A 20,829-nucleotide genomic window follows, 5' to 3' on the forward strand; every position below is an offset into this window, starting at 1 on the left:
TATATATATATACAGCCAAGATTTTCCCTATAGAGCTCCCAGCTTTAGATTTTGAAAAAGCAGTTTTCAATAAATGGATCTATAGTATTAAGCTGTATCTGTGCTATAAAGCAACAGTTCTGGTGGATGCACTATTGGTCCAGGGGCAAGGAATGAATTGCATGGTCCCACCCACTATTCTAAAAATAGGAATATACCCATTTTTGGGATTTTTGAGGTATGCAGATACCTTATGTTTTAAGAAGGTTCTCCTGCACTTCTCACTAGTTCAGTGTGGGGCTTTCTTGATTCCTTTTATTCCACATCACTATACTATGTTAGGATATCATTTTGCTATATTTAGCTATTTCAAGGTGGGTGAGAGATAGCTTTATATTGAAAAGTGCACCTACTCTGTAATAATAGATTCTGCAGTCTTTTGCACGCTTTTGTTTTACACTAACACTCCTTCATTTTACACTAAAACCAGTTTAGAACATATGCAGTATTATTGTTCACAAGCGTAAGTGTTTAGTGATGCTAGTTTACACTACTTCATCCTAGTTGTGTTACATTCAACAGCCATGAAACCCACAGAGCATGTGGTACCTGAGGAGCCCATAAAACCCACAGAACCTATAGTACCTGAGGAGCCCATAAAACCCACAGAGCCTGTGGTACCCGAGGAGCCCATAAAACCCGCAGAACCTATAGTACCTGAGGAGCCCATAAAACCCACAGAGCCTGTGGTACCTGAGGAGCCCATAAAACCCACAGAACCTATAGTACATGAAGAGCCCATAAAACCCACAGAGCATGTGGTAGCTGAGGAGCCCATAAAACCCACAGAACCTATGGTACCTGAGGAGCCCATAAAACCCACAGAACCTATGGTACCTGAGGAGCCCATAAAACCCACAGAGCCTGTGGTACCTGAGGAGCCCATAAAACCCACAGAACCTATAGTACCTGAGGAGCCCATAAAACCCACAGAGCCTGTGGTACCCGAGGAGCCCATAAAACCTGCAGAACCTATAGTACCTGAGGAGCCCATAAAACCCACAGAACCTATGGTACCTGAGGAGCCCATAAAACCCACAGAGCCAGTAGTACCTGTAGAGCCTGCTACCTCACCAGGTAAGAAGCACTTTACTTTTTATGTTTTAACAGCAAAAAACATTTATTAATCAATCAAATCAAAGTTGTTTGTCATATAACTTAAAAAATGTAAAGGTTGATCAAAGATATTCATACATTTTGGGTAATTATGATGTCTTCATCATGATGGTCTAGTTAACAAGCTGGGTATGCAGTAAGGGCTTGTTCACACCAAGCGCGGAGCAGATCCGGACCAGAGCAGGTGCAGACCGGATCAAAACTGCGTCCAATGTATTCCTATGGTATTTTGACCTCCAGTTCACATCGCAGCGTGCGGATCCAGACCAGATCCAGACCAGATCCAGACCGGATGAAAAAAATGCGGCAAGCCCTATTTTACCTGCTCTGGATCTGGTCTGGAACGCATCAAAAACGCATCCGAAACACAAAAACGCATCAAAAACGCATGCAAGTGCCTGAAAGTCCATGTTAAACTTAATTTTTTTTTTAAACAAAACCGGCCCTAAACGCATCAAAAACGCATCCAAAACGCGTCTAAAGCGCGGCACAACCCACTACACTGCGTGTGCAGAAACCTGACCGGATCTGGTCTGCATTAGGTGTGAACAAGGCCTAAACAAGAGCTTAGCAGCTACATTGCCTTGCCACAGGACTGGCAGGTAAATAGATGAATCTTCTCTTAATTAAAAAAATTAGGGCACCATTACTATATATATATAGTAGTAACATTTGCTCCATTGTTGTATTTTTAAGGTGAAATACATTGGGCTGATATAGTCAAAGTGTGTGGCAAAATGTTAGTCGATAACAATTCCTAAGGGTCTTTGTTGTTGACCAATATACCTATAACAGTGCCTTAATACATGTCTTTATATATATGCAAACAAATATTTATTAAACACTAAAATCAAACATGCGCAGTCCCATGCGTTGACCAAAAACGTAGGCACAAGTGCAGGGTCTATGTGGGGTATGCAAAGATTTTAAAGGGTGCAAACACCAGAAAATATATATATCGCTGAAGGGATCAGTGGATGCAGAGTTTCCTGTGATGCTGAAGTGAAGGAGTAGACAGATTAGCCTGATGACTTCAGCTTCCCAAGATACATTTGAAAAGTGAGCTGCCCAGACATAATAGACATAATAGTGAGCAGGAAATGCCAAGGTTCCAATTTTTTTTCATGTTTACATTCATCTTGTAAGACTTTTCTGCACTGTCTGTTGCATTGTTGCATTTTGTCTATGTTGTAGGACAGTTTGTGTTTACTTGTAGACATTAAATTCCACTTTGTCAGCTTTTAGACTACATTCACACATACTTTATGTATGGTTTCAGAGTGGTACTTTTTAGATGTGTGTCATAAGCATTTTACATGCGTTATGATCCATTAATATGGAACATGTCTTTTGCTGGAAAGTGCGCTAATGCAGCATTTTTTTCACACACCACACCTGCACTGTACCAAAACGCAGTGGTCTGAATGCATGTTCATTTTAGTAAACGCTGTCCATGATGCTAAGTTGTTGTTTTCAATCAGTTAATGTACTTCTCTTTGATCAGACCTAACACAGCAGGGCATTGCTTTTGTTTTGAGAGTTATGATACACATATATTTCTTTCATGGATATGATTAGATGCCACTGACACAGTGTTTAAACATAATTCTGAAAGATTTGTTTAGTATTAGTTATTTATATTTGGCCCATTATTTTTAATAATTCAAAGTATTTATAATATTTTATTTGTTTTATAACACCACCAAATCTTTCAGAAAGAGAATCTTGTACCTTTAACAAAAACATCCTGGCTGATGGGGAAACTGCAGAGCTTGATTGTGCCACATGGTAAGAGAATATTTTTTTTGAACAGATTCAACAGATTTAGCTTTTCATGTATGCCAGCAGACACCTCCAAATGGATCTAAACATTTGAATATACAACTCCAATTCCAAAAAAGTTGGGTCGCTGTGTAAAATCTACATATAAACAAAATGCAATGATTTGCAAATCTCATAAACCCATATTTTAGTCACATATCAAATGTGAAATCATATCAAATGTTTAAACTGAGGACATTTTCAAATTTAATGAATTTTAAAAAAATAAGGTAACTTTGAAATTGATGGTAGCAACACATCTCAAAAAAGTTGGGGCAGGTCAACAAAAAGCTGCCAAAATAAGTGGTACTAGCAAGGAAGAGCTAGGAGAACATTTTGCAACTGATAAAGTGATTGGGCAACAGATCAGTAACATGATTGGGTATAAAAAGAGGATCTTAGAGAGTCAGAGTGTCTCAGAAGTAAAGATTGGCAGAGGTTCACCAATTTGCATCTATCAATTTGCGAACAATTTCAGAATAATGTTCTTACATGTGATGTAATTTTTGCAAAGACTTTAAATATATCATCATCTACAGTACATACTATCATCAACATACTCAGAGAATCTGGAGAAATCTCTGTGCACAAGGGACAAGGCTGAAACGCAATATTGGATGTCCATGATCTTGGGGGCCTCAGATGGCACTGCATTAAAAACAGGCATGATTTTGTGATGGACATCACTAAATGAGCTCAGAAATACTTCCAGAAATCACTGTCTGTGTACACAGTTCGCTGTGCCATCCAAAAATGCAAGTTAAAGCTCTGTCATGCAAAGAAGAAGCCATATCTGAAAATGATCCAGAAACGGCGCCATCTTCTCTGGGCCAAAGCTTATTTAAAATGGTCTGTCGAAAAGTGGAAAACTGTTCTGTGGTCAGACAAATCGAAATTTGACATTCTTTTTGGCAACCATGGGTGGCGCATCCTATGGACTAAACTGGAAAGGACCCTCCAGCTTGTTATCAAAAACCTTGATCTCTGATGGTATGGGGGTGCATTAGTGTGTATGGAATGATTAGGTTGCACATCTGGAACGGCACTATCAATGCTGAAAGATACTGTATATCCAGGTTTAAGACCCTCCAGACAAAGGGGTCTATTCACAAAGCTCTCGAAGGATCCAACCAAAGCTTGAGCTGATCCTTCAGCTAGCTTCAGTTGCTGGAGCCCTTCACTTCAGTCGAACCGAAGGGTTGCTGTACAGGCTATTCACTATAGCCCATACAGCTGCCAAAGGCGGTCAAGCTGAAAGCATATGCTTTGGCTCGACTGAAACCAAGTGACAGCCGAAGGCCGGCCGTACGCCTCGCAAATGACAGCTGGGCAGAGCCAGCCGTGATCTAAAATCAGCCGTACAAGCCTGAAGTGAGTAGCCGAACAGTGTTCAGCTCACTTCACTTTGGCTGGGCTATTCACTATTCAACTGCATTCGGCAGCTTTATGAATAACCCTAAAAGTATTTTTCAGGGAAAGCCTTGCATATTTCAGCAGGGTAATGCTAAAACACATTAGATGCATGGCTTCATAGTAGTGGAGTCCGGGTGCTTAACTGGCCTGCCTGCAGTCCCGACCTCACCAATTAAAAATATTCGACGCATCTTAAAACAAAAAATATGACAAAGAAGACCCAGGACTGTTGAGCAGTTAGAATCCTATATCAGGCAAGAATGGGACAGCATTCCTCTCCCAAAACTCCAGCAAATGGGCTCCTCTGTTCCCAGATGTTTACAGAGTGTTGTTAACAGAAGAGGGGAGGCTACACCGTGGTAAACATTGCCCTGTCCCAACTATTTTGAGACTTGTTGCTGCCATCAATTTGAACATTACTTTATTTTTTTTCTTTCAATGGTACATTTTCTCAGTTTAAACATTTGATATGTTTTCTATTTTCTAATATGAATAAAATCTGGGTTTATGAGATTTGCAAATCATTGCATTCTGTTTTTATTTAGATTTTACACAGCGTCCCAACTATTTGTGAATTGGGTTGTAAAATAATGAATACCAAGGGGTATATTTATAAACAAGTGAATGCACTATTCACCAAATAGTTACTGCAGGTGAATCCTTTCTGGTGTATATATTTTAAATGGCAGTGATTGATTAACCTGCAGAAAATGTTTAGTGAAAGTCATGAAAACAGCTTTTTAGAGAGTAAAATAAGCTTGCAATGTATAAAACAAAGCACAGTCACCTAGCAGACACATCAAGTATCGCATCATAACTATACTGGATCAGCCCAGCTCCTGCTTGGGCTGCTCAGGCACCAATTATTACCTTCTTGGAGACAAGGCAAGCTTATTTACCCTAATGATGCCTGCTAGCAGGCTGCAGTCTTAGTTTATTTCACATGTCCCAGCTACCACATTTAATATTCTGCATACGTCACTGGCAGCATAATAATGTGGGAAAATAGGAGGAAGCCACTGGGTGAGATTTGTGTAGTGGGAGGGGCAGTGTCCCTAACAGGGTATTTTAAATGCATCTAAAGTGTTCTGTTTTAGGGATGGTTCCCACCACAAACAGTGCGTTCCAGAGTGGTCAGCCTCTGGTACGCACTGTATCGCAACCCGGCTAGCTCCCTGCGTTCATAGGTGAGAGGGAACGTGGTAGTGCATTGAAGTCAATGGCCCCCCCGCCCGCATTGCGATCGCCTGCGCCCAAACACGTGGCACATCAGTACCTGCATTCTGATCCAGTGCAATCTGCAAAAATAGTGCTTGTAGCATTTTTGCAGATCGCACTGGACCGGAAAGCTGGCACTAATGTGCCACGCGATCTGGTATATGCGGGCCTTACTAACTATGTATGTAACTATGTAACTATGAAACGTAACTCATACTGTACAATAAGCTTTAGAGCCTTTGAATTTACACTTTACATTTCATACCATAATGTGAGAAATAAGAATAGAACAGAAAAGAGCGGAATAGAATAGAACAGAATAGAATAGAAATAAGAAATTACAGCTAATAATATTTTTTAATTTAAAACTATTAACCACATTAGGGATATCCTCACATCAATGACTGCCTTTTGTCTTTTAGTGAATGCAATGATGGATCGCTGACCTGTGTGAAAAATGTGAGCTGTTCAGGTAATACTTTATGTGCTGTATTCTCATTTTTAGTTTTCAGAAAAGAATCATTATTGTAATCACAAAAAAAGATTACTTCAGGCTCCATTTTGTTATTGGCCAGGAGAAGAGGGAGATGAAGATGGGACCGTGGCTCTACAGCCAGAGCTAATAGACCATAGTACTGTATAAATATATTTTTTTTAAGCAGTGAATGTGACATGCACAATACATTCATTGCAGGTGTACAGATATTTAAAATTGCAGTGATGAATTCACATGCAGTGAATGTTTGGTGAATTGCAGTTTATATATATGCTTCCTAGAATTCTGACGGACATGAGCTCCAACACAGGTGTTAAGCCTAAAAATAGGGTTTGCTTTACTAAAATATTTAGTTTTGGTATAACTATGTTATTAGGGTTATCAGTACCAGTTTAACGTATGTAGAAATTTTGTATATATGTGGTACAAATGGTTTTACTGGATAAGTGCAGGCAGTGAAATGATTAACCTGTAGTTGAGTTAATTAATCTAGTAGATGGCCCTAAAATGTATCTTAACATTTAATGCAATTATTTAATATAGTTTATTGAACATATTTAATTGAAGACTGCCTTAAAATTAACTTGCTGTGAATTAAGTAATGTAATGGCTATAATGTTCTGGGCTTTCTATTTTTCAGGCATCTGTTCTGTGACTGCATATCAGATGATTCGCACATTTGACGGCACATTATATGAGAGTCCTGGAACTTGCAGCTATATTTTGGTCAAAGCCAAAGACTACACTATCACCCTGAACAATAAAATATGTTCCGAGCTGGAGACTGGTGTGAAGGCACGTAACCCTACTAATGGCTTAAAACACATCTCCGTTCAAGTGAATTTCATGTTGATGAACTTTGTTCTTCTCTTGTAGGATCAGGATGCAGTTTGTATTGAATCTGTAGATATTTACATTCCATCAAAGGCAAATATTAGGCTGCAGTCAGATGGAAGCATTCTTGTGGCAGGAGAGAAGTCGTATCTTCCATATTCTGTTCTAGGTATGTTACATACATTAATTATTTCTCAGAAAGAAACACAAGAGTTATTCAGTTATTCAGAATCTGACCTCCAGGCAGATATAAAACATACACACACATTATTGTAGCTAGATATTTATAAAAGCAGCAGCACTTAAACTGGAAGAAAGATGATCAGCACTAGCAGCCAAACAGACCCTGCAGCAGTGCACATGTATTTGTAATTATGATTCTCATAGGAGGCGAGAGTAGAGGCATGACCTCATCCATGTGCTGCTACTCCTTCATTGCCCAATCAGTAACCTGGGCATATGTTTCAGTCTTGCTGTAGTGCTGCAATTGCAATAATGGCCTGAGACCTTGTTATCCTTTTTGGTATGGGAAGCTGGCTGTATAGAACCTCAAAAAGGCCATCAAGGATCAAATATTCTGATTATTTTAGCTTCTAAAAACAATATAGGCTTGGAAGATATCATCATATGAGGTATAATGCCATCCTAACACTGTGGCCATACCAGGACAACTAAGTGACATTGTGTTCATATGGAGGAAGTACTGTGCATGACAAAAAATTTCAAAAAATATGGCTTCATTGGAAAGAAGCCAGGGGGCTGTCCAGGTATTGGAACATTAAAATGTAAACAAAAACGTTTTTGTTTTGGATAGTGTAGAGAAAGGTTAAAACTTAAAACCCCTGTTTATTTATTGTTTTCTATCTACAAGTATGTCCCATTAGCTTCCTGTTCTGGGGACACAATTGGCAATGAGCGGAAATTTCAAAAATTTTAAGAAACTTGCCCTCTTAGACAGTTGTGAACAAAATAGGTTTCTCCATCGGAAGCTTTTTCCTACCCTATTGCTCTGGTGACAACTCTTCAGTTTTGGATTTCCCATTACTTTTTGTGTTGGTGACAATTGAGAAGGTGAATCATTCCAACAATGACACAGACAGCAATAAAAACCTGAGAAGCATAATACGGCTACACCCTAACCCTTCCACACAGTGTCCAGAAGTAAAAACCAAAAAAGTTTGGCTTTACACTTTAACTTTCCCTAACAATCTTTTAAAAAAACATCCTATGACAGTAATATCCACCTCAAAAAGCAATGATTTCTAATCTTATTCTTATTTCTAATCTTGCATTAAATTGAACAATATGAACACAATTTCTAAATTAACAAAAAGTTATTTTCATTCACGCTGTATTTACAATTCCACTTAGACACCATTACTGTCTTAAGAAGTTCTTCAGTCTTCCTGGATGTGGTCAGCCATGAATTTAAGTTGCAGTATGCCTTTGCCAGCAGCCGGCTTTATGTTATACTTGATGCCAGCTACAAAGATACAACCAGTGGCTTGTGTGGGACCTACAATGATAATCGTAATGATGACTACAGGTAAAAATAATATATTTTTATTATTACAAGAGACGCCAAGCTTGAACATCAATACTGTTTGCTATGATTTCAGCTGAAAAGCTTTGGTCAGTCTGCCTATTTGTGATATTTAATTTATGCTTAAGTCCAGTAGATTACTCCATAGTTTGTGGCCATATTCCTGCCCTCCATAGAGTCTGCTACAACAGAGTTTGTATTACTTTTTTTCTTGCATTCTCCATAATATTACATAAAATAACACAACAACTGGAACATTGGCATTTCCTCATGTGCAGGACTGGAATTTTCCACATTTTTACTACAAGGTTATATGTCAGGTTTAGATAGGACTAACTTATTGAAGGCTGACCACTGAAAGCTCATATTTCAGATTTGATTAGGAGACATTGGGGGTGATTTACTAACCTAAACACACGCACGCACCAGGTGCGTGTGATTTTCACAAAGCAAAACGTATTTATCAACCAAAAAGTCTCTAAAAGCATATTTCCACTAATGCCATATAAGGAAAAATCATGCACATGATGCATATATAATGCTGCTTCACAGTTTAGACAAAAATGGTTAGCTCATGCATTTACATTCCTGCATTCATCAACGCAAGCAACACAACATAGAGCTAATTTACACAACATCACCTTGCAATTCATGCTTGGCTTTGCACAACACACCTGCTGGGTGTGTACACACTACAAAGGTGTTTAGATTCCACCCATAGATCATGCTGGGAGGGAACACACTACAGAGGTGTATACATGTTCGTGTTGTGTTTATAAGGTTAGTAAATCAACCCCATTGAGTTAATGGGAATCTAAAGTGATTTTGTGTATATGTTCTTTCTTTCTTTATTCTATTTTTGTGTTTCTACATTCAGCCAGCAGATATAGCTCCAGGCTACTTTTCACATTTGTAGGGACTCCTTGCCCCAATTCTGAACCCCTCCAACCTATTTTTCTTCAGACAACGTTTGCTATGCTCTTTCATTAGAAAGTTTATGGTGCTCTGTGAATTCAATGTTATGGGAGTACCCTATATTAAATGTTTATTTGTAAAACAGAGATTGTATACGGAAACAAACTGATTTGAAACAGCTTTGAAACATTAGTTTAAAACAAAATGATGTTGCCATATATTATGCAGAGACAGGGATTAAATGTGTATAAATAGAACATGTACTATACAATATGAATCTGGCTGTAGTTTCAGGTTTGTCATGCTTATTGTTTCAGTAACTACATCTTTAGCTGTATGCAGTATGTTGCATTTTATGCTACTATATTTATTTTACTAATGAATGATATGTTCATCAAACACAGGAGCTCAAATGATATGACTGAAACTGTATCCGGCTTGTTCAGCAAATCTTGGAAGACACAATTCCAGTGTTCAGAAAGTGAAAGATTGCAAGAAGACAGAGGTAATTATAAGACTAGCAAAACTTTGTTCCTGGGGGAAGTAAATTGTTAAATAGCTATGAGGCCTCCAAATATCCTCGTTTGTGTACATTCGATCTATAATTTTATTGTAAAGCCACTTTATTAGTATACTTGCAGCATACTTTCAAATGACAAATTATTTATCAAGGCTGTAGAAGCCCTAGTTCATAACCAACATAGAATTGGTATATTCTTAATGTAATCTAGTTTACTCACAATATTCTAAATCATATTTATTTCATGTTTATTAATAGGTACATTGATCATGTCTACATTGATTAGAAAATAATCTAATCTTATTTTCTTTTTATCTTACAGATAACAAAGTGCAGGCTGATCTGGAATGCTCTGCAGCCCTGGATAGTTCCATCTTTGAAGACTGTGGCCTTCTAATTGACACTCACAGCTACAAGATCTCTTGCTCTCACAGTGCATACTATGGTGGATCTATTGGATTTTGTTCTGCCATGGCAGACTATGCCTATCGCTGTGCCCGTGCAGGAATTTTTGTCTCTGTTAGCTCTACATTTGATACATGCAGTAAGTGTTTGGAATTGATCTTTATATTTTATTTACTTTGGATAAGGGTGTGGCTTCATCTGAAGTTTGCAAAATTATTTTGTTAGAATACTGTCAGAATAAGTAATTAATTGGCCACCATCGAACCTGAATACCTTCAGATAAAAAAGTATGATAAAAATAAAACTTTTATTCAAAGGTATCAAACTTCTAAGCACAATATAAGTATTCTCATTAAATAGAACAACAGTAGGAAAACAGGTGGTAAACAATAAATGTCAAACTAAGAGACAGTCTATAAAAAAAAAAGTGTCAGGATGTCATGCAGACCATTTTTTTCAAGTAAGTGCATCTAAAAAAGTAAAAACAGAACACAAAACCTAGACTACATGTTAAATAGTGCATACTGTTCACTAAAACAAAGTGCATGGTGCACACTAGTGTGTGTGTGGGTGGTGGTGGGGGGTTGCTTTTTATTATTATTTTATTTATTTCTTCTTATTATTATTATTATTTAACCTCCATGGCGGTATGATTATTTTGATTTTCGTAATTTTTTCGGCACAATTTTTTTCGTTATTTCATTTCTTCGTTTTTTCCGGGGTTTTTTTCGAATTTCTCGCCGGTTCCGCCCCCATGCGACGCGTCAGCTCGCAATGGACGGAACCCGGAAGACAGATGCCGGCGCCGGCCGGAGGACACCGCACGGCTCGAGGGACAAGGTAAGTAAATAATGTGGGATATTCCCGAGTGTAGCTCAGGGTATGGAAAAGTAACCCCGAGCTACACTCGGAATACCGCCAAGGAGGTAAATTTTTTTGTAACTGTTGGGAGGCAAACAGACCCCTGAAATTTCCCTTTTGAAATAGAAAAAGAAATTGTGGACACAATTTATTTTTCTGCAGCCCCTGTTATGAACGAATAGAAAGCACTCAGTACAGAGGCTTCCTATTCATTCACAAACTGGAGATAGTAAATATTTACTATAAACCAGTTATGAATAGATAGAAGCCTCTGTACTGAGCTGCTTCTACCTATTCAGAAACTCATGAATGAACAGGAAGTGATGTAAGTGAGGAAGTGTTGTTTTTGGGATTGGTAAATATTACACATATTTACCGATCCTCTGCTCGGCCATCCTGAAAGTGACAGGAGCTGCTCGGCCATCCTGGATTTGACAGCTGGAAGCTCGGCATTCTTTTCCCCGCTCATCCATCCTAATGACACTACTCCCTCCTCCACCCTCCCGCCGGTTTCAGCACTCCATTTCTCCTCGGATCCCCACTGCCTCTGCCCATACAGGCCCACTGCCTATGCCCATACAGGCGGGGAGAACAGTGGGGAGCCGAGGAGAAGCTGCAGGCTATGCTGCCCCCCTACTCCCTCCCGCCTCGAGGCCATGGCCTCGGTGGCCTTGTGGGGAACCCGGCCAAGAGTGCAGCTAGTGTCATAGCGACTAGAAGCTGTGTCGGCCGCCTGGCATCAATAATGCCCTGGCGCCCTGTGCGGCTGGACAGCTCACACACCCCAAAGGCCGGCCCTGATTATTAATTGTGTAATCATAAAATTCATGCCACCAAAGTAAGCAGGTGTCTAGCTGTCTGCATTCTTGATGTCGTCTTGAGTCATTTAATATCAAACTTAAATATCAAATCCTAACTCATTGAAACAGATTTGGCCTATAGTTCCTCATACTCCTGCCAGAAGTTGGATTTGTAATTTGTTTTACCTAAGGTCAACTTTCCACCATGGTGATTTGACTTGATGTGCAATGTCATATCTTGTGACCATGCTATTTTTAGTCTTCCCAGACTTTTCCTTAACAGGAATATACAGGGCTATAGCACTGCAACCAGCCCCAAAAGGGAGTTTTTAGCACATGCACCTGGCTTACAGTACTAGCAATGTTATAGAATGTTTTGTTAAGAAGCTTTTTTTTAATAATGATATTATTCCTGGTTTGTTTTTTTTATTTTCTGCTTTAGTAATAACTTTAAAAACCCTCTATTTTTACTTGGCATTCTTGCTTGCAAACTTTAAATTGACGGATCAAAGGATAGAAATAAATGGCACTGTGAGAGCCACATACCTGTCATATGCTATTAAAGTGTCTCAGTGGGTAGCACTCCTATCTTGCAGTGTTAGCATCCTGGGTTCCATACTAGTACAATGGAGTTTGCTGCATTGTCTATGTGTTTGATGTGGGTTTTATTAACATTTTGTTATTTCAGTTACAACTTTACCAGCTTTTTCAGGTAAATGTCTTTATTCATGTTTCAGCTCCAGTGTGCGAAGGTGATGTGACCTTCATTACCGATGAAAATTTCTCTCAACAAGACTGTTCAGAAATGTCTTCAATTAAGCTCCAGAAGATTACATCATCAGTCCCTCTGAACGAAGCCTGTATCTGCCCTTCCGACCTCTACTATGATGCCTCTAAAAATAAATGTGTAAAGGGGTAAGCAGATACCCATTATCATTCATGTTGTTTTTGAATTATTTCCAATATTTTTTAAGTGGACCTGTGGTCTCCACATGATAGTGCTTAGCCCCTGGCTGTCTCTTATTCCAATATGTTTAAAATTCCCTTCTCAACATAAGTCTGCATCAAATTAAGTCAGAGCTCTGGATCTGTATACTTTTCTTGGTCGCTGACTCAGGAAACATTGAAACAATTGGTTCAGCATAGCAGCCAGGCAACTAGCATTTGTAGATGTAGACATCAGAAATGGCAGTTTCATATTTAATGTTAACACTGATTTTCTTTGAAGGATTATGTTCTCATTTTTTTGTTCATAAATGTTAGGTGGATGCAAGTTTTACAAAGGGATTTAGTTAGGTTTCACAAATGTGTACTTTTTGGTCATATATTTTTACTGGTCACTGGAACATTGCAAGAATGTAAAGTTATGGAGATTTTCTCATTTGCTACTTTTTTCTTGTGATTTACTGAGCGTTTACAATTTCATTCATATGCTAAGCTATACAATTATACTCTATGGGGTCTATTCACAAAGCTGCCGAAGGATCTAGCCGTAGCTTCAGCTGATCATTCGGCTAACTTCGGCCCCAGGACCCCTCTTTCCCTGCTCTGTTGTTTTTTTGTTTTTTTTCTTCTGACATCGGAGCCGCCGGCTGCCGTTAGACAGAAAAAAAACGGCATAGGAATGCATAACTACATTCCTATTGGCTATTTCACTTTGCAATAACCAATAACAAACTAGCTATTGCACCTGCACACTGCTGCTGTCAATCAGCAGAGGGGACCTGAAGTTCTCCATCTGGTCCTCTTATAGTGATTGACAGCAGCAGAGGGCAGGTGCAATAGCCAGCTTGCTATTGGATATTGCAAATTGAAATAGCCAATAGGAATCTAGCTATACATTCCTTTGCTGAATTTATTTATTTATTTAATTTTATTTTTTATTCTGATGACATCAGCTGTCAGAATACTAAAAAAAAAATGGCAGATAGCAAAGAAGCTATTGCTTCCTCTGCTAACTGCCATAATTTCAGGGGGGTGCTCTCTCCCCCCTGCATCACAATGAGAGCTTAGCAGAGCCGGAGGTGATATGAAAGCCAACTCTGCTGAGCTCTCATGGTACTGACAGTTCAGCGTCCCCTGGTTACTTGGTAAAACCAGGGGAGGCTGATCTGTCATTGTAATGACAGCTTGTCCCGACCAATAGAAAACAGTTGGGTGGAGCTAGCTGTCACTACTAGCTCCGTCCAATCATTTTCTTTTTTTTTTTTACTTTTTTAAACTGGTTTTCTATTTTGCTCGGTACCACGGAGGTACCGAGCAGAATAGCTGAGCTGAATGCCGCTCGGCGGCATTCGGCTATTCACTCACTGCTGTTCGGCCCCATATGAGAATAGGCCGAACAGCAGCGAGTAGCCTGCCGGAGGTTCGGCTCAGCCGATCCAGATGTTGGATCAGCTGAGTCGAACTCCTTCTGCACTTCGGGTCGGCCGAACATGCACGTAGCTTCAGCTGATCATTCGGCTAACTTCGGCCCCAGGACCCCTCTTTCCCTGCTCTGTTGTTTTTTTGTTTTTTTTCTTCTGACATCGGAGCCGCCGGCTGCCGTTAGACAGAAAAAAAACGGCATAGGAATGCATAACTACATTCCTATTGGCTATTTCACTTTGCAATAACCAATAACAAACTAGCTATTGCACCTGCACACTGCTGCTGTCAATCAGCAGAGGGGACCTGAAGTTCTCCATCTGGTCCTCTTATAGTGATTGACAGCAGCAGAGGGCAGGTGCAATAGCCAGCTTGCTATTGGATATTGCAAATTGAAATAGCCAATAGGAATCTAGCTATACATTCCTTTGCTGAATTTATTTATTTATTTAATTTTATTTTTTATTCTGATGACATCAGCTGTCAGAATACTAAAAAAAAAATGGCAGATAGCAAAGAAGCTATTGCTTCCTCTGCTAACTGCCATAATTTCAGGGGGGTGCTCTCTCCCCCCTGCATCACAATGAGAGCTTAGCAGAGCCGGAGGTGATATGAAAGCCAACTCTGCTGAGCTCTCATGGTACTGACAGTTCAGCGTCCCCTGGTTACTTGGTAAAACCAGGGGAGGCTGATCTGTCATTGTAATGACAGCTTGTCCCGACCAATAGAAAACAGTTGGGTGGAGCTAGCTGTCACTACTAGCTCCGTCCAATCATTTTCTTTTTTTTTTTTACTTTTTTAAACTGGTTTTCTATTTTGCTCGGTACCACGGAGGTACCGAGCAGAATAGCTGAGCTGAATGCCGCTCGGCGGCATTCGGCTATTCACTCACTGCTGTTCGGCCCCATATGAGAATAGGCCGAACAGCAGCGAGTAGCCTGCCGGAGGTTCGGCTCAGCCGATCCAGATGTTGGATCAGCTGAGTCGAACTCCTTCTGCACTTCGGGTCGGCCGAACATGCCGAGCATCGGAAGGATCCAAAGAGGATATACCCACACAGACTAAATCAATGTGAGTAGGATTGTCAAATCTACTCTGTATGAAATAATGGAATTGGGTATTCCCACATATTGAAATCAAAACCCCCCCGGTCTATCATTGAGGGGAAGACTTTTATGCGATGTTTCACTCACACCAATATAGGTGCTACTATCCATAATTAAGTCCATATACTAGCCACCGTTAGCACCTGTTGAACTCGCCCCGAAGGGGAGGAAAGGGAAAAAAATACCTTGATCTGGGACATTGAGTTCAAAAGAAGTCCATTGATAGTTTGAAAACAATATATTTAGTTTCGAACTACTAAGTGTCTAACTCCCGCATCACGGGAATCCACCTACCTAAGGAGCTACTATCTAGCAATTTATTGCCGAACTAAAGCATATACAGACGCAATTAGGTGGCATCCTGTGCGTTCTAGATATATGCTTCTAAACCAATGTGATACCCAGTGTATACAGGGTTAACCCCCTCCATCCGGAACATATATCATCCTTTATTGAAAGCTGGTTCTTGTGGTCTTGATGTGTATGTGCATAATAATAGGGTTTATATATCCGATGAAATAACTACTTGAATTTCAGTCAGTATTGTCTTTCACTGTTTTTAATGGTTTGTTAATAAGGTGTTGGCTGTGGTCATTATTTATATGAATAAAATATTTTTCTACTAATATCCAATTTGTCAGTCCCGATCTCTAGTTGACCCTTGGACTCTCTATACTATGTAGTCAGTCCCTTTATGCGCTTTTTTGTTTATGTCATTGCTGGTTACTGATATGGTAGACTGACCTTCCAAAAGGGTTTATGAGAACATAGTGTGCTTACTATAACCACAGCTATGAATGAACAGGAGGTGATGTAGATCACTTCCCATTCATTCATAATTGAGGATATAGTAACCATGCTATGTCCTCAATTATTTACAAACACTCAGCGATCACTGATCGGTGAGTGTTTGTACCTCGCTCTCCATCCTGACAGCTGTCACAGGAGGCTGAGTGAGCGGTGCTGGAGGAGAGCTCAGCCTCCTGTCACAGCGCTGGCTGTCTCTGCCCACACTGCTTTCCTCTGCTCTGTGACAAGAGGCTGAGCGGTGTGAGGCGCTCACAGCGCTCTCGTCCCGCAGCGCTAGGCCACCTGTGACAGTTTCTCTCCTCCCCGCTGGGACACAGAGCAGCGTCCAGCAGTGAGGAGAGAAAGAACGGTTGCACCACTGTATCAGCCAGAAAATGGCACTTTCGACATTATGTCAACTATATCGGTGCATCCCTATATTTATTTGTGGCACTTTAGCACTTTAGCATGGCTCATTAGTGTCAGCACTAGTGATGGGCCGAACACCAATGTATTCGGTTTGAATTCGAAGTTTCAAACATAGGAAAAGTTTGAATTCAAACTCAATGCAAGTCTATGGGGGTAGAACTTTGAAAATCAAATGTCACCATTTTGAAGCCTTATATGCAATTTATTGGACATAAAAAGTTTATGGGGACAGGAATCAATAAAACTTTTTTTTTAAATACAGTTTTTAAAAGAGCTGTGATTTTAGCATCATTTAGAGGGTAACAATAAACATGAAAAATTTATTTCAATATCATGCCTGGTGGGTCCCCTTAAACTGCTTGTAAAGTGGCGAATCTGTGTGATGTTTAGAACCTGCTGCAGCAAAACTGACATTTCTAAAGAAAAAAAACACGACTTTTTCTTTTCTTTTAAAAGCGTGCGGTTCCCCCTCCCAAACAATACAAGACCCAGCAGGTCTGGTAGGAATGTTAGGAGGGACCCCATTAAAAAAATGTGTGGGGTTCTCCCCAAAGTCATACTAGACCTTTAAGGTCTTGTAGGGATTTTAGGAGGGACCCCATGTAAAAAAAACTAATAAAAAAGTGGGGTTCCCCCTTAAAGTCATACCAGGCCATTAGGGTCTGTTGGGAATTTTAAGGAGGGGGGGGAGAACATGGGGTCCCCCTTAAAATTCCATACCAAACCCTTGATCCGAGCACAGGCCTGGCAGGGGAGGAAAGGGGGGGGGGGCGAGTGAGTGAGCGCCCCACCCCTCCCTCGCATACCAGGCCACATGCCCTGGCACTGGGAGGGTGGTTTTCCAGGGTCGCCCCTGGAAAAGCACCTTGTCCCCGTGCCGATGGGGACAAGGGCCTCTTCACCACAAGCCCTGGGGCATTGGTTTTGGGGTGCGGAGAGGGGGCTTCACATCAGGGTACCCCTTCAATAAAGGGGCACTCAGATGTGGTCCCACCTTGTGACTGAGTAAGGGGTACTTGTACAAAGATTTCAAAAAAGAGGCCACACTTTTGAAAAAATCCTTAATTAAAAAAAAACAAACAAAAGACATGTTTTTGAAAAGTCTTTTATTTAAAAAAAAATATGAATCCACCGATGTAATCCAGCATCAATCATGACATCCAGCGTTGTCCATGACGACGACTTGACAAAATAAAACAATACAAAATAAATAGAAATAATAATTAAAAAAAGGACGACCGTCGTCCCATCGCTGTGATAAACACCCACCGCAGAATGGCATGTTGACAGATGCTGGCAACTTATAAACAGTTGTAACAGGTGAGCCATGATTGGACAGAGTCATCATGACTTTGCCCCATCATGGCTCTCACAGTTCTCTGGGCCCTGATTGGGCAAAGTCTTGCGCCTGACCTGCGGTCAGGCGCAAGGCTTTAGCGAATCAGGGCTCACAAGGCACAGTGCCTGGTACGGGGTGCTTGGCGGGCTAACAGCCCGCCGAACACCCTAACAGTTTGTGTGTTCGCCAAACACGCAAACTGCCGATGTTCGAATCAAACTCATGCTCGGCTCGAACATCGAGTCCATCACTAGTCAGCACATATTTAGAGATTATTTGAGTATCTACAGCTGAGTGATCACAAATAAGGTACAGTATTGTTAATAGTTATGGTACTTGAAGATTTAACTACTAGTGTAATGTCACTTTAACAGGTTTCAGATGTTGGTATGCAGACCAGAGAGAAAATAGGAAACAGTCTGTCATTCAGACACATACATGCAACTTCGATATTAGTCCTTGTTGGCAACAAATGTGAAAAATTGGTAGGATGCTTCCCTGTGATGGGTAAAATGTAGGTGTGCTTTGCACCTGCAAAGGCAACTTCTGTGCTGTCCCATGCCTGATGTGACACTCTCATGGAGGTGGGGGACTATTTACAACCATCTGATGCAAAGATGGACACCTGAAAACTAGGTGTTAGTTACTATGAGCGTAATTAAATGGGGTCTCCTACTTCCCTTTTTGGTAAAAATTTATTTTTTTAATGTTTTTTTTTTAGAGATGAATGCCCTTGCTACATAAAAAACCATGTGTACGAGTTAGGAGAGATCATCACTCAGCCCAACGGACAAACCTGGTAAGATCGTCTTGATGAATCTACGTAACTAGAGAACTTACATTTTAAAATACGCCTCCAGTATCTAACTCTCTCAGTTTTACATGGAGAGTCTGCTCATTTGTAAATATTTTTCTACCAAGAAAATAACCTTTATCAACAATTCAAAACTGCTATCTTCAGTCTGGTTAGAATAATTGCTTTACAAATATTCAGGTATATGTCAATGGAACGTTTTATTTTATATAGCATATGAATTGATTTACTAAAGGCAAATACTATGTTCACTTTGCAAGGAAATTTTCCCTTAGATTAGTGAAATAGGTGAAGCTCTGATGACTTCTATCATCCAAGCATGTGCAAGCAAAACATTTTATTTTCCTTGTACGCAATTGGGTATTTTTGCCATGTGAAACTTTTACCACATTTACTAAGCTAAGGGAAAATTCCTTTGTGAAGTGAAAATTCCCTTGCAAAGTGAACATCACATAAATCATCTTGTTGTCTTTCAGCCCCTGTGATAGAGTAATACAGTGTGGGGAAACTGAACAGCCCCCGGCTCCTGGTAAGTTACTCATGTTCCAATGTGATAGAACCCTACTATGAAAGCAATACTACCATCCCTGTAAAAAGCATTTCACTCACTTTTGCCTACTACAGTTGTGCAGTCATTTAAAAGAATTTATTTTTAAATACAACTAGCATAAGTACCTGAATCTGTCTTGAAATGAGCTTCCTGTCATGTACTGCACAGCAGCACCTAGACTAGGAGAGGGAGGGCCAGCACTAACTTAGCCTAGCAAGCTCTACTTCATGTACATATGCTGACAGGAAACGTGCTGGCTGGAAGAAGGACTTATCAGTGTGTTGCTGCTTCTTTATTGTCCAATCAGCAGGTTGTGTGTGCTAAGGTGATTTAATAACCCCGTGTTGTGTGCCTGCTGTGCACATTATATGCCAGCACTAATCACAAGGTGAAGGAATTTGACAGGACATGTCCTGTTTTGTTCTATTGATCTGGTTTTTGATTATTACTCACCCACTTGTGCACAGAAGATGTAGCATTGCTAAGAGTAAATGATTCATATACGTAATGTCAGTGCAGATTTGGTTAAGGTGCACAAAACAGAGCCTGTTGCTGATGGGATTCATATACTGAATGGATAGCTGCATACATAAGTCTACATACTGTAAAACAAATTGATTATGAAGTTTTTATAGTCCTGGGCATAAAAACTCTGAAAAGGTAAATTTATACATGTCCCAGAGCAAATTGCACAATTAAAGATTAGACCTTGCTGGTCACTATGTGTAATGTTAGCTTTTTGTTCTTTCTTCCAATTTTTGAATAAAAAGGCCATTGTAAGAATATTGCTGGTTATCTTTGACTGCAAGGATTATAACGGATTTGCTTTCTTTTATTGGCAGAGGTGGAGACTTGCTCTAATAATGAAACATACTCAGACTGTTTGGTGGGTTTTGGCAAGTCATGTGAACCAGCTTGTCAGAACCTGGCAGTGCTGGATCAAATCTGCACTCTTGACTGCCAACCAGGATGTATCTGCAAAACTGGGTAGGCATTTTGTAAATTTAAGGTGTTCCTGATCTGTAACAACACAACTTTACTGTATATCATACATTCTGTGTTCTAACTCATGCTGCATTACCTCCTAGTCTATTGAGAAGCAGCGATGGAAATTGTGTACCACTAAATGAGTGCCCTTGTCTGCATGGTGATGATGTGTACACTCCTGGTGAAACACTGGCACGTGACTGTAACACATGGTAAGCTAACACTTTAGTTGATGGCAATAGTCCGGAGCAGTTATTTTGCCTCTCTCCATATAGACATACCCAAGTGAGAAAAAATGTAAACAGTGAGGGAGACTCAGGTACAGCTTGTGATAAGGATAGCTAATGTGCAAAGGTCAAATTAGAGAGTGAATGCTGACTTTCTAGTGAGAGATGTTCTCATTATCACATGCTGGGAAATCTATGTAGAGCAACTATTGCAATGCATCTTCCACAATTGTTTCTTGA

General features: G+C 40.1%; 1 protein-coding gene across 1 annotated transcript in view; it reads left to right on the forward strand.

Annotated features, from left to right (window-relative positions):
* LOC108800150 (otogelin-like protein) overlaps positions 1 to 20,829 on the forward strand; it is a 139,486-nt gene that overhangs the window by 27,157 nt on the left and 91,500 nt on the right. Inside the window, exons 13-24 of the mRNA XM_018572103.1 lie at positions 2,871 to 2,943; positions 6,030 to 6,079; positions 6,744 to 6,892; positions 6,986 to 7,106; positions 8,309 to 8,483; positions 9,800 to 9,900; positions 10,238 to 10,459; positions 12,719 to 12,896; positions 18,733 to 18,810; positions 19,302 to 19,354; positions 20,218 to 20,362; positions 20,464 to 20,574. Coding sequence (XP_018427605.1) covers positions 2,871 to 2,943; positions 6,030 to 6,079; positions 6,744 to 6,892; positions 6,986 to 7,106; positions 8,309 to 8,483; positions 9,800 to 9,900; positions 10,238 to 10,459; positions 12,719 to 12,896; positions 18,733 to 18,810; positions 19,302 to 19,354; positions 20,218 to 20,362; positions 20,464 to 20,574 — 1,456 coding nt within the window. The remainder of the gene's footprint in view (positions 1 to 2,870; positions 2,944 to 6,029; positions 6,080 to 6,743; positions 6,893 to 6,985; positions 7,107 to 8,308; positions 8,484 to 9,799; positions 9,901 to 10,237; positions 10,460 to 12,718; positions 12,897 to 18,732; positions 18,811 to 19,301; positions 19,355 to 20,217; positions 20,363 to 20,463; positions 20,575 to 20,829) is intronic.

This window comes from Nanorana parkeri, unplaced genomic scaffold (assembly GCF_000935625.1).
Source record: "Nanorana parkeri isolate BGI_ZX_2015 unplaced genomic scaffold, ASM93562v1 scaffold1938, whole genome shotgun sequence".
NCBI classification, from domain to species: domain Eukaryota; kingdom Metazoa; phylum Chordata; class Amphibia; order Anura; family Dicroglossidae; genus Nanorana; species Nanorana parkeri.